Source organism: Artibeus jamaicensis, unplaced genomic scaffold, assembly GCF_021234435.1.
Source record: "Artibeus jamaicensis isolate MK-2021 breed Jamaican fruit bat unplaced genomic scaffold, CSHL_Jam_final scaffold_1031, whole genome shotgun sequence".
NCBI classification, from domain to species: Eukaryota; Metazoa; Chordata; class Mammalia; order Chiroptera; family Phyllostomidae; genus Artibeus; species Artibeus jamaicensis.
Window position 1 is genome coordinate 5,383,423 of NW_026522026.1, and position 12,698 is coordinate 5,396,120.

General features: G+C 44.8%; 1 protein-coding gene and 1 long non-coding RNA gene across 7 annotated transcripts in view; one reads left to right on the top strand and one right to left on the bottom strand.

The window, feature by feature from the left end:
• Positions 1–12,698, top strand: part of SHROOM3 (shroom family member 3) — a 281,246-nt gene that overhangs the window by 263,868 nt on the left and 4,680 nt on the right. For all 6 annotated transcript variants that reach the window (XM_037147043.2, XM_037147044.2, XM_037147045.2 and 3 more), the window contains 2 exons: positions 1,695–1,845; positions 11,892–12,164. In XM_037147043.2, coding sequence (XP_037002938.2) covers positions 1,695–1,845; positions 11,892–12,164 — 424 coding nt within the window. The remainder of the gene's footprint in view (positions 1–1,694; positions 1,846–11,891; positions 12,165–12,698) is intronic.
• Positions 1–12,698, bottom strand: part of LOC119050636 (uncharacterized) — a 59,788-nt gene that overhangs the window by 27,842 nt on the left and 19,248 nt on the right. The gene's annotated exons all lie outside the window — the stretch shown is intronic.

A 12,698-nucleotide genomic window follows, 5' to 3' on the forward strand; every position in this document is an offset into this window, starting at 1 on the left:
TTTGCCCTGGTCAGTATGACCCAGTTGGTTGGGGCATCACCCCATAACTCAAGGGCTTTGGGTTCAATTCCTGGTCAGGGCACACGCGTAGGTTGTGGGTTCAATATCCGGTCCAGGTGCATATGGGAGGCAACCAGTCGATACCTCTCTGTCACATCAATATTTCTCTTTCCCTTCCTCTCTCCTAAAAGCAATAAAAATTTCCTTGGGTGAGGATGATGATAACAAAAAAGAATACTGTGTTTGATTGGGGAAGTGGGGGAAGTAGAGAGCTGTCCTTAGAAGCTCTTTGATGCGGCATCGGTGCCAGAGGTCGCACCTCTGGCACGAGGCCTGAACAGTCACCTTGTCTATCCCGTTTCATGTTTGTCAGAAACGAGTTGAGATGAAGTTGACTTATCCAGGGTCGTGTGTTAGCAAACATTTACTGAGCACCCACAATATGCGAGGCAAACTGCCGGGCCCAGGAGGGGCCCAACGACGAATTTCTGTGGGTGTGCCTGTTAGCTCGCCACGAGTGGTTGTGGTAGGTCCAAGTGCGGGGCTTCTGTTCACTTCATTCCCTTCTCTGAGCCCTCGCTGCAGAGAGACCGAGGTAATTTGCAAGTACATCCTCAGCATGTCCCAGCATTATCACTGAGAACATACGGTCTCAGTCAGTTTAGAAGTGAAAGGGTCATGTAGCTTTTGCAGGAGGAATTTCACAGGATAGCACGCGCCATCTTCTGGTGAAAATGAACATTGTTCTGTTGTGCGTGAGACTGCAAATATCTATTGTGAGGTTTAGTTATCAAATAAATGTATGAGAAGCCCACTTGTAATGAATATATCTGGGGGGAACACATCAAAAAATCTTTTTCCTATTTTTTTATAGTCATATTTAACTGGATTAAATATAATTAATATTGCTTAAAGGAACAGTCCCATCAAGCAGGGGACTAGTAAAAAAAAAAAAGACTTTAGTGTTGTTTTTTATTCCACAGTAAAACAATGGTCTAGATGTTAAATAATGTCACGGGACTGACTAGTTGAAAGACCTCTCCAAGAAAATCTAGCCCACTTCTCTAGAGTCACTTACTTTGTGTATAGTTTGAAAGGCAGCTTGATCATAATAAAACAGAGAATACTAGGTAGATAGCAGGTTTAGCAACTCCTAATGTGTTCTCCCGCCTTGAAAACTCTGCTATGCAATCAATGAGTGGATTTCACTTCTTACATTCGTTAACCAGCTAGTCCCAGTTTCCCAGGCATATGTGGGATAGCAGGCCTATGTGAGAAGAAAAACCGATAAATGTCCAAATAACAGTTATAGTGTGGATCAGAAGGATCATGGGTAACCCTGGAAGAGGTAGAAATAACCTAAAATCTGAGATTTGTGAAACAGCTTTAAAATACATTCCCACCGATTGAGACTTGGCTCCCCATTATCTTTCTGTGAAATAGGGAGTCAGTATCATTCTTAAATTTACCGCATTTATCATCCTGCCTTTGGTGGTTTTCATCCCAAGTTTGCCTGGTTTTGGGAGCCCTACATACGGTTACCCCTCATTAGTAAGTATTTATTAGTTAGTTCATCCTCATTTCTGGGAAGTAATTGAATAGGATTCTTTACCCATCTCTGAATGGAGTCATGGTGAAATGAAGCTTCTGGTATGTGCGATGTGTGGCTATACTTTTTGTTCTTTGTGGCCCAGGAGTGAGGATAAGGAAGCAGTGGGCGTACTGATCAACTGCCCTGCCTACTACAGCGTGTCTGCTCCCAAGGCGGAACTGCTGAACAAAATCAAAGATATGGCGGAAGAGGTGAATGACGAAGAGGAGCAGGTGGATGTCAACGAAAAGAAGGTAAAGAATCGGGGCCTGTGTTCTCTGCACAGAAAGACAGCTGAGGGCCTTGCAGAGTCACGGGCCCCGTGGGGCAGGAGGGCAGGGCTCTGCTGCATCACCCACCTCGCCCAGACCATCAGTGGGCTCTGGATTTGCGTGGCACTTTGAACTTTTCTCACAGCTCACCGGTCTTTTTCATTTCTATCAATGACAAAAGGGAATGTTAGTGGGGATAAGTTGTATCCTAGGAGTCTCAGAGCTGGGACTGGAACCGAGGTCCCCTGCCTCCCAGTCCAACGCAGGGGCCCCAGCACTGTCCTCAGGGCTGACCAGCTGGTGACCTGTGTGTCATCTCATGTTTCATGTTCAAAAGGAAAACTAGAAAATCTAGGAAGTAAGGAAAGAGACCAATGGTCACAAGACACTACAGAAAAGGTAATGTTAATCTTGAAATTCCCCAGCTCCCTTTGCAATGCCCTAGTGAGTAAGTAGCTTCAAAGCACAGTATTGGAATTTAGTTGTTCACATTCGATACCCTTACAGGAATTTTAATTGCTAAGCATTTTATTAAATGATCATGCTGCTGCTGTCTTCCCATATGCCACGAAGCTCTAAGCTCGCCTGTGCCCGCAGGGGAGAAAGTTCTTGCCACTCCACTTGCCCTGCACCCCAAAGGGGCTGCCTGCCTCTGTGCTTACAGCCCTGCTGCCTCAGGCCTGCATTCTGAAAAGGACCCTTTGTTAAGGCTGGCCTCTTGCTGAGTCCGGAATGTAGGTGGTTCTCAGTGGTACCAATTCTAAGAGAAACTTGCTTATGTGATGCTATTCCATTTATCCTAGAATGTGTCCTGAGCCCTTTTGTTTATGTGTTTGAATGAGGCCACAGGATATAGACCCTGGGCACAGGAAATTATGGGGCAGGAAGTCCGGGGAAATTTAGAAACATTTCCATTAGTGATGTTCTCCCTCCTACTGCTCCGCCGGCTCACAGCACCACAGCTGACATGCTGATGCAGCCCCTGCAGTAACACACACTCTCCCAGCCCAGGGTTTTCCCGTTGAAACACCTGCTCCATAGACACTGCCGGCCACACCCTTGCCTCAGTTCTGCTCAGCGCCCCAGCTTGACGGGTCCTCTGGAGAGGGGAAAACCCACCTTGCTCTCGTCTATCTCTATTTACACAAAAGAGGGAGCTATAGAAACCCCGGTACAGGTACCAAGCTGCCATGACGTCTGTAACTGAACATTTTACAGGGTGTTCGTTGTTACTTTCTTTATGTGGACACACCCTGTTTTACAGTAGCAGCGTGGCAAATTACTTGTTTTGCCCTCCCCACCTGAATTTGATTTTTTTAACCTCTTTTTCATCACCCTCTCTGTTTGAGGATTTTGTGGCACAAAGTATTTGTAGACAAAACATGAAGGAAGAGAGGATTAATCCTTATGGGAAATAACCTCAGGTACCATTTATTGAGCACGCTTGTGCTCTGGCATGGCCATTTTTTCTCACAGCGCTGCACTGTCTTCATTTTACACTCTGCTCTGACGCCTGCGTTGTCACGCTTCGTACTGCAGTGATCAGAACAAGTGAGGACAAGGGAGGTGGGGGCGGGCAGGACAAAGGGAGCAGGGTGGGAAAGACCTAGAGGTGTAAAAAACGTTGTAGTTTGACATTTCAGAATGTACAGCAAAATGGTTACATTAGAAATGACCAAATTTAGGAAATCAAGAAGGGCCACATAGCACTAGAGACCAGGCCGGACGGGTCCACGGGAGCCAGGAGGTCGTGGAGGTCACAGGGGCTTTATGTGAAAGGCTGAGGGGATCCGATTTTCTCCTGCGGCAATGGAGAAACCTTTGCGATTTTGTTTTGTTTTAATGAACTACGCGTTTATGAATGTGTAGTGGAATTTTTGTTAGTGTCACTCACATTTGCATATCTGACTTGAAAAAATATGGGAGTTTTAAATGACGTTGAAGGCATCTATTAATATGTTCAGTATAAAGTTGAAAGTGCAATTCTGTTCCTGATATACAAGCTTTTCTGACCGTGATTTTCAAAACAAATGCTTGGTCAATATTCATTCCCTGAGATTGTTCTGAGGCAGAGTGTAGCCTCTCAACCAGCTTTTGCAAAGTAATAATTTGTTGCCTAATACTTAAAGTTATTAATACCCTAATGTGCACATCTAGGCATGAAACACACTAAGGGTCGTTGGGAACAAGGCCTGACTTATTAATATCTGTTAAATTGAAACTAGCATTTTATGTCAATTCCACTTTAACGTATTTTCTATTTATGTATCCTAGATGATGCATTATAATATTCCGAGTAAATATAAATGTTACTTAAGATACAAAGCACTTTCATTGTCTGAACTTCTGACACACATAAAAACTGAAGACAGTTTAACATCAGCCCTGTCACTTCCTTGGCTAAACGCCGCCATATCTACTGGCAAAAATGTGTGTGAACAGAGCCCATGAGTCTCAGTTCTGAAGGCAAAGGGCTTTGGCTTAGAGACCCAGTGGAAAATTTCAGAAGGCCGAACGGCCGTTGTTCCTCAGAACCGCCTTTCCCCGAGAGACCACTAGTGACTCAGATGGTGCTCAGCTGCCCCTTTCTGTCCTTCATCCTTGAAGTCCCGGGTCTCCCTCTGTTCTGGCTGCCTTTCAGCTGCAAAACTTCCTTTAGCATTTCTTTTACAGTAGTTCTGATGGTGACACATTTCTTTTATTGGGTTGGCCAAAGAGTTCATTTAGTTTTTTTCTCTACAAGGGCTGTAGTGGAGCTTAGTTGTCTTTGACTTAAACATAATTTTATTAGATTGTACTGTGACAGCTGTTCTATCAGTGTGGATTTTTTTTAAACTTATCGAAAGTGGTGAATTTTTGTGCAGCCATTTTAATACTGAAGGTGGAAGGAAATATGCAACATTTTCAGCATATTGTGCTTTATTATTTCAAAAAAGGTAAAAACACAACTGAAATGCAAAAAAATGATTTGTGTAGGGTATGGAGAAATGCTGTGACTGATCAAACATGTCAAAATTGGTTTGTGAAGTTTCTTGATACTACTGACATTTTGGCCAAATAATTCTTTATTACGAGTCTGTCTTATGCATGGGAAGATATTTAGCAGCACCCCTGGCCTCCACCCACTAGAAGCCAATAGCAGGAGATAGCCAACATACTCAAAATATCCAAATCAATAAAGTTACTGGTGAAAATAAAAAAATGTGTCTTTTATGTTATGAAAAAATCTAAATGGACTTTTTGGCCAACCCAATAGTTTTTCTTCAACTAAGAATTCTGTCATTCCTTAAGGATATTTTCACTGGAATTCTCGGTTGCCTGTACCTTTCCATACTTTATCATTGTTGCTCCTCTCTCTTCTTGCTTCCTTGGTCTCTGTGAGAAATGCACATTTAAATACTAGTTCCTCCTACGAGCAGTGGGTTGTTTTCCTTTGGCTGCTTTCAAAATGTTTTTCCGTAATTTTCAGCAGTTTGATTATGCTATGGATGGGCCTGATTTTCTCTGGTTTATCCTGTTTGGGGTTTGCTGAGCTTTTTGATGATGTAAATGTATGTCTTTTGCCAAATTTAGGAAATTTTCGGTCATTATGTCTTCAAATGTTTTTTGTGCACTGATCTGTCTCTTCTCTTTTGGGGTCTCCAGTGATGCAAATGTTAGACCTTTTAATATTGCCCCACACGTTCCTGAAGCTCTGAGGGGTTTTTTTTTTTTTTTTTTTCAGTGTTTTCTGTCAGTTTCTCTGATTGATCTATCTTCAAGTTCACTGATGCCTCTCTCCATTCTGTCAGGTTTTTTTTTTTAAATTTCGAATTATTATAGTTTTCTATACCAAAATTTCTATGTAGTTAGTTTTTTTGTAGAATCTATTTTTTTTGCATAGAACATCTGTCTTTTCAAGAGTTTACTTTTATCATGAAGTATAAAGACTACTTGAAAGGTTTTGGTAATAACTTCAACGTTGGTTCTTTTGATCGTGGGTGATTTGGTATTATATTCTGATACATTTTCAGTATTATGTTCTGAGACTCTGGGTTCTCTTAAAGTCTGCCAGAAAATGTTGACTACCAGTTGCATCCCCCCCTCTGGGGGGCGGTTCACTTTTCAGAGGCATCACTGTGTCCATCACTGTGTCCCACGCTCGAGCCGTTCAGGGTTTCCTGTCTGGGGACTCGGGGAATTGCTTCCTTCACGGTCGGGTCTCAGCCTTTGCTAGCCAGACTCTGCCACTTTGAGTCCGTCCCACACACGCACAGCTTGAGGGTGGGCCTAGGACTTATGTCAGTTCATACACAGAATTAGGGGATCTTTTCCCCATTCTCTCTGGTTCCCAGCAGCCCCTTTTCCTGAGCATCTGGCTAGAAAGACGAGTTCTTGTGGTTACAGCATCCTGTGCAGTTCTGCACGGCTGGGACTGCCCTCAACGAAAGAGAAAAGATACTGAGGATTCCCCTCGTACCCTTTGGACCACGGGTCCTTTCCCCAGTTCCTCTGATCAGAAGAGTTTTCTCTTGGGGTCTGAAATGTCAGAGCCACCCCTGTGCAGTGCAGTGCTGTGTAAGTGGAGTCACCTATGGGGTGTCAGGGTGGAAGAGAGAGAAGGGAGGGTTACACCAGGAATCCCCCACTCTCCTGGGCTCACAGAGGCCCCTTTCTCTCGTTCTCTGCTTTTGAAGGCAGAGCTTTTCTCGGAGTTTTTGCCGCCATACTGTCTGTGGTTCTGCCTTGAGGCTAGTCTCAGGTAGGAGCTAGAATGTAAAAGGTGGGGGAAACCAGAAACCCACCCCCCACTCTGGGTTCACTTCGAGTCTGGCTCCCCTCCCTGCAGCACTGCCACACTTCACCTTACAGAGCCCCCTTCAGAACCCAGGGTGGTAGCTGGAGAGAGAGGCTGTGCTGGGTTAACCCATCTCGGCCAGCATCACCGGTCGCCCCCTCTCTCAGTCCCTCCCTGGGTTTATCAGCAGGGGAGGGGTGGATCTGTCTTGTAGAAAAGTCTCTCCAACAGCTGCGTGTGGAGTAAGACAAGAGGAGGGGAAGGTCGAGGGGAGGGTGTGACACCATCCAGGAGAATGACCACGGGAGTCTAAGGGCAATGTAGTGGAAGCAGTGAGAAACAGGTGGATTAAAAAAAGGTGAAATGAATGGAACTGGTAACAGATTGGATGTGCAACATGGGAGAGAGGAGAGCCAGGGGTGCCTGTCAGGACAGAAACAGGAAAATCAGGAAGATCATTTCGGGAGGGAGTAGGGTGAGCTCAGTGGAATTTAAAGAAATACTGTTTCTTGTGTATCAAAAATTCCTGATACCAAGAGACCATACTAAGTAAATGTGACAACTTCTGGTTGCAAGCCTGCCCAAGAGAAAATGGTCGCGAACCACTCTTGACAGAGGATGTGCTGGAAGATATGTGACATGGCAGTCGAGTGCCCCGTGACCTTCTGCTTTGATCAGGTCAAGACACCGGAGACAGAGGTTTGGCTCAGTTTCTGCCATCAGGACAGAAATGGCCCCTGACTCCTGTGGGCAAAAGTCGGCCAAGAAAACAGCCGTGGCTGCTGCCGGTATCCGCCCTAGTGTCTCGTGGCAGGGGCCAGAATTGCACGCTGCCCCTGCACCCGGCCACGGGGCTAGGAGTCCTGAATCACTCTTTCGAGATGCACACAGTCCATCGGCAGAGGCCACCTGTGTTCCTAGTGACATTGTCGGCAACACTGTGGGCACAAGTTCTCAGAAGGGAAATTGAAGCTAGAGGGTGGGGAGAAGTCGAATATTCCCCTAGAGGCATCTACCTAAAAGGAATAATGTGTGGTCTTCAGACTGTTGCCTAATCTTAATGATAGCACACACAAAAATAATAACTGGAACCAGACATGATACTTTTATGTTTTCCAAAGTACTTGTATGAGCTTTTTTTTTTTTTTTTTTTGCTTAAGCTTCATAATCTTTATTTTTAGAGGGAAAGGAAGGGAGGGAGAAAGAGAAGGAGAGAACATCAGTCAGCTGCTGTTCTCATGACCCCAACAGGGACCTGGCCCACAGCCCAGGCATGTGCCCTGACTGGGAATCGAACCAGTGTTCGCAGGTCAGCACCCAATCCACTGAGCCATACAGCCAGTGCAAGCTTCATAATGTTCTAATGTAGTGATTAGAAACCTGAATGCGGGAGCCAGCTGATCTGGGTTTAAGCCTGACTTTCTAGCCACATGAGCTTGGGCAAGTTAAATAACCTCACTTTCCTCATCAGTAAAACCAGGATAATAATAGGATCTATCTGATCAGGTTGTTGTAAGTGGTGATTGAATAGTAATGCACTTAAATAACACCTGGCACAGAGAAGGAGCTCAGTATTTAAACATTATTATTAGTTTTGGCAGGTATTATTATCCCCTTGCTGTGGTAAGAAATCTCAGACACAAAAGGTCAACTGGCTTGCCTGATGGTGAGTTTTCTGGCAGAGCCTGCCTCCTGACTCCGGTCCGTGTTTGGCCTGGACCGGTGAGATGGGATAGGACCCGGCAGGACCACTGCATACACGTGGTGAGGTGGGAGCAAGGGGCTGCGAGACTGTGTAGAGAAACAGCCCTTATAAATAGCATCTCACACAGGTCGAGTTCAGCTTATCCCAGATGAGAAGTAGATAAATGTCAGTAACTTTGCAAATTAAGCAGCTCCCAAGAGACTAATATGTCTTTTTTTCAGTGCCCACCCAAAATATCTCCTCTCTCCCCAGTAAATTGTGCAGGTAGAAGTTGGTAGTTTTTTGGGGGGAAGAGATCTACCTGGCAAAGAAATGGCCATTTAGTACAACCAACTTTCCCTTGTTGCCTTCAGTTACTCAGTCCCTTTCAAATGCATTTTAATTTTAAAGGCTTGGTAATATAAAAAATTCAAATGCCATCCAAATATGCAATATTTGGGCCAGAAGTGACTGCTATTGTATGCTTGCATTAGCACATACGGCCAAGCTGTTGATATATCACATTGCATCCCAGCAAATAGCTTTCAGAAACCAAAATGCCACAAAATGTGTGTTGGTCCTTCCCACAGAAGCCTCGAGGTCACTCCTAGGCATTTTCATCTCATTCTGTTCTTCCTCATTCCACGGAGCCTGGAGTGCACATCAGCTCCTGTACTGATGCCTTATGGTTCTGCCCGACAGGGGTGTCTTGGAAGACCGAAACAGAGGAAGGCCTGAGTAGATTGAACTGCTAAGCCTGGTCACAGATGGCTGTTCAGCTATGTCAGTAATTTCTTTAGCCCCTCCTCACCCACTGAACTGTGCTTACTTGGTGGCTGCCCTTTCGGCCCTGCTGACCTGTCACCATTAAAGCCAGAACTAGGACATTTCTAGGACATCATAACCTTACTCAAATTGGAAGAGCCTGAGAAAGTTGAGGAGCCAAGTTCAGCAGAAGCTCAGAGAAAGAGTTCTTTTCTCATTTCACTGCTCACCCCGACATGTGAAGACAGATTTATTCTTACCGGTTTCTGCTCATTTGGAATTTTAAAAAATCATCATACTATCCCTTACAATAATAGTAACTGAGAGCCATAAGGAGATGTTTTCTTAATGATATTAAATTCTTTCAGTGCTCACCCAAGGCTATGTTTTTACTGATTTTAGGGAGAGAAAGAAGAAGACACTAATGTGAGAGGGAAACATCAATCGGTTGCCTCCCATAGGCTCCCTGACTGGGGATCGAACCTGCAACCTTTTGGTGCACGGAACCACGATTTAACAAACTGAGGCACCCAGTCAGGGCTTAATTGAATTATTAATTAAGTGTTTTGTTTTCCTTCCAGAAGTGACACACAATGTTAGTTTCAGAGGGAGTCGTATTTGCAGGAATAAGGAAAACACAAAGCTGCTAGCTATCTTCTGTTTAGTTCTTTAAAGGGCTTTTATGAAACTACTGCACAAGATGTGAGGTTGAGATGGATCACAAAGCCTTGAATAAGCAGAAGACCTTTTCCTTCGGTTGGAATGAGAGAAACATGGCTGCTCAGTAAACTGCCTCTTGGGATTTTGGTGTTACCTGGTTTTCTATAGCAAAGTAGCATTCAGGGACACTTACAGTGTCAAGCCTAGGAAATGCAAGCTAACAGGTTAAAAAGTCCTGACCTGACTTTATGTACATGTTAGTGTCTCTCGTCTCTCTGAAAAACAGGAATGACAACATTTGACTCGTGGCAACCCTGTCTCCCAGGAATGTGGGGAGACGTGGCAGCCGACAGTGCTTATTCTCCCACTGCAGTGCCCTTGCTGTTCTCATCATGGGGCCTGATACCACCAAGCACAATCACCACATCCTGCTGCCGGTTTTGCTGGAGAGACCTAGCAGGTTACTTTGTAGGCAAATACCAGTGCTGGCAGCCAGAATTATTTTGGGGGAAACAATGAGCTTTCTAGGAAACTATAAGGAATATTAAACAATTAATACTAAGCAATATTCTCTCCCACCTGAATTATTCTGGGCTCAGTCTCTTCAGTTGAGTAATGTAACATACACACACACACACACACACACGTATATATCTGCATGCGTATCTCCACTACTAAAATTTTTTTTACATTGACTTCGCCTTAACAAACAGCTTGCGGAAATCTAAGATTATACCCCATGGATGAGAGGGTGTAGCAGATAGGAATTCTTTTCATCATCTTTCAGCCTCTGGGATTAGGCAAGTTGGGAAGACAATAAGGTATCACCCAGAACTCAGACATTTCAAGAACGTGAGATTGAAGTACATCAGGTGGCCCAGCTCCAAGATGGGCAGATCATGGAGAAATAAATATCTCCCTGCATCATTGTGATTATCATTCTATGGTGCTGATATTGAAGAAATAACACAAAAAAGTCATCAGTACCCTTTAATTCTGTTAGTCAAGATTTTCTATTTTTTCCCTTCCTTTAAAATGAAGATTTACTGACATAGAAATTGTGACCCTTTTGTACCAAGTTTCCAACAAAAGCCACACAGCTTTGTTACACATGCATGCGCACCCACACACACTTGAGCTGGAACCTTTTTAATGATAAGGCAATAGGTTTTAACCCCAATGATTATGTCCTTTTTTCATAGCCACCTTAGGCTAAGAGAAAAATAAAAGATTCAAAAGCCATGGAGTTTAATTTTTCATGCCTCAAAGTAGTAGTAGACACTTCATATAAATGAAGTCAAGCTCAAAGCTACTAAGACCTTCACTTTATTCCTTCAATTAAAATATGTTGGCTATTTGTGTGACTGTTTTACATGTGTAGAAGTTAAAGTGACCAGTTACATAGCCCTGGTAAGTGGAAAGAGTGGGTGCAGTGGAGAGAACAAGGAGCTGAATTCCTATGAGGTCTTGTGTGACTATAACAATTGTCCCAGAGCAGCCCCTAAAGTCAGGCTGGTTTGCATTCAGGGCAGTCCCACTTCCTGGTACGTGTGTCTTAGACCTCACTTCACCTCAGCGAGTCTTGGTTTCTCACCTGTTGTATGTGGATAAAATAGTATCTACTTCAAAAGTGTTGGGAAGACAGAATGCAGTCATTTCTCTGACAGTGCGTGTGATTGCTCTACAAACGGCATCTGTGATTAATATCCAACCCAGCTTGGTGATCTCGGGCAAGTCCCACAATTCTTTGGCTCTTGGCTTCATTATTTGTAAAACAATAATATTTATCCTATCTGCCTATGACATGGTTTTGTTGTGAGGATCAAATGAGAGTGTGTCTTTAAAAAATTTAAAAACCAGTCGAGTCAGAGCTGTACACAGCATAAAACAATTGGAAAACATTAGGAGGCAATTTATAATCAAGCATTGGCCTGTGAGAACTGAATAGGTTTGGAGGAAGACAGCTGTAGGCATTTGGGGAAAGGAAGGAGTACTGTGGCCTAATGTTGGGGGGCAGTCTGTATAGAATGGGGGGGCTTCAGCTGAGCCTTGAAGAAAAGACAGGATGCGGTTGGGAGAATTGAATCCTCCTTCCAGGGCCCTCTCCAGTTGACTAACCTCTGCTATGTGTCTCGGTTACAGGCCGAGCTGATTGGAAGCCTCACCCACAAGCTTGAGACTCTCCAAGAAGCGAAGGGGAGTCTGCTAATGGACATCAAGCTCAACAACGCCTTGGGAGAAGAGGTGGAGGCTTTGATCAGTGAGCTGTGCAAGCCCAATGAGTTTGACAAATACAAGATGTTCATCGGGGACTTGGACAAGGTGGTAAACCTGCTGCTGTCCCTGTCAGGGCGCCTGGCCCGTGTGGAGAACGTCCTTAGTGGCCTCAGTGAAGATGCCAGTAAGGAAGAAAGGGTAGGTGGCCTAGCGCCTCCATTCAGGTCTTCCCTCTGAGCCCACATACACAGAGAAGTACGATTAGACAAGATCCCTTCTCTCAGAAAGATCACAATCTATTTGGGGCAGGGAGAGGGGCCAAAGTGTAGATAACTGGGAAACAGAGAAGGCGGCATGTCCCCTGCCAAGATGTAATGCTGACACTGCAGGCTCGGGGACACTTAGGGAAGCAAGCACACAGGTGCCAGAGTGTCTTTCCTTCCTTCCTCATGGGTGTTGACCTTAAACAAGAGAGGACAACAGAATGTGGGGGGATGAGAAGGGGGCACAGGAGTGTGAGCTCAAGTCCCAGAATGTGCAGTTCACCTGGAGGGCCGCAGGCACTCAGTCAGGATGCACCCAGTGTCTGCACCACGCCACTCACTGGACAGAAGAGGACAGGTGGTAACAGGATGGTCATACTGGGTAGAGTTCAGGTCCTTGCTCTGTGTGCGGCACCCTAGGCTCACACACTTGGAATGTGCACAACAGACCAGGAAGTGACAGGGCCAG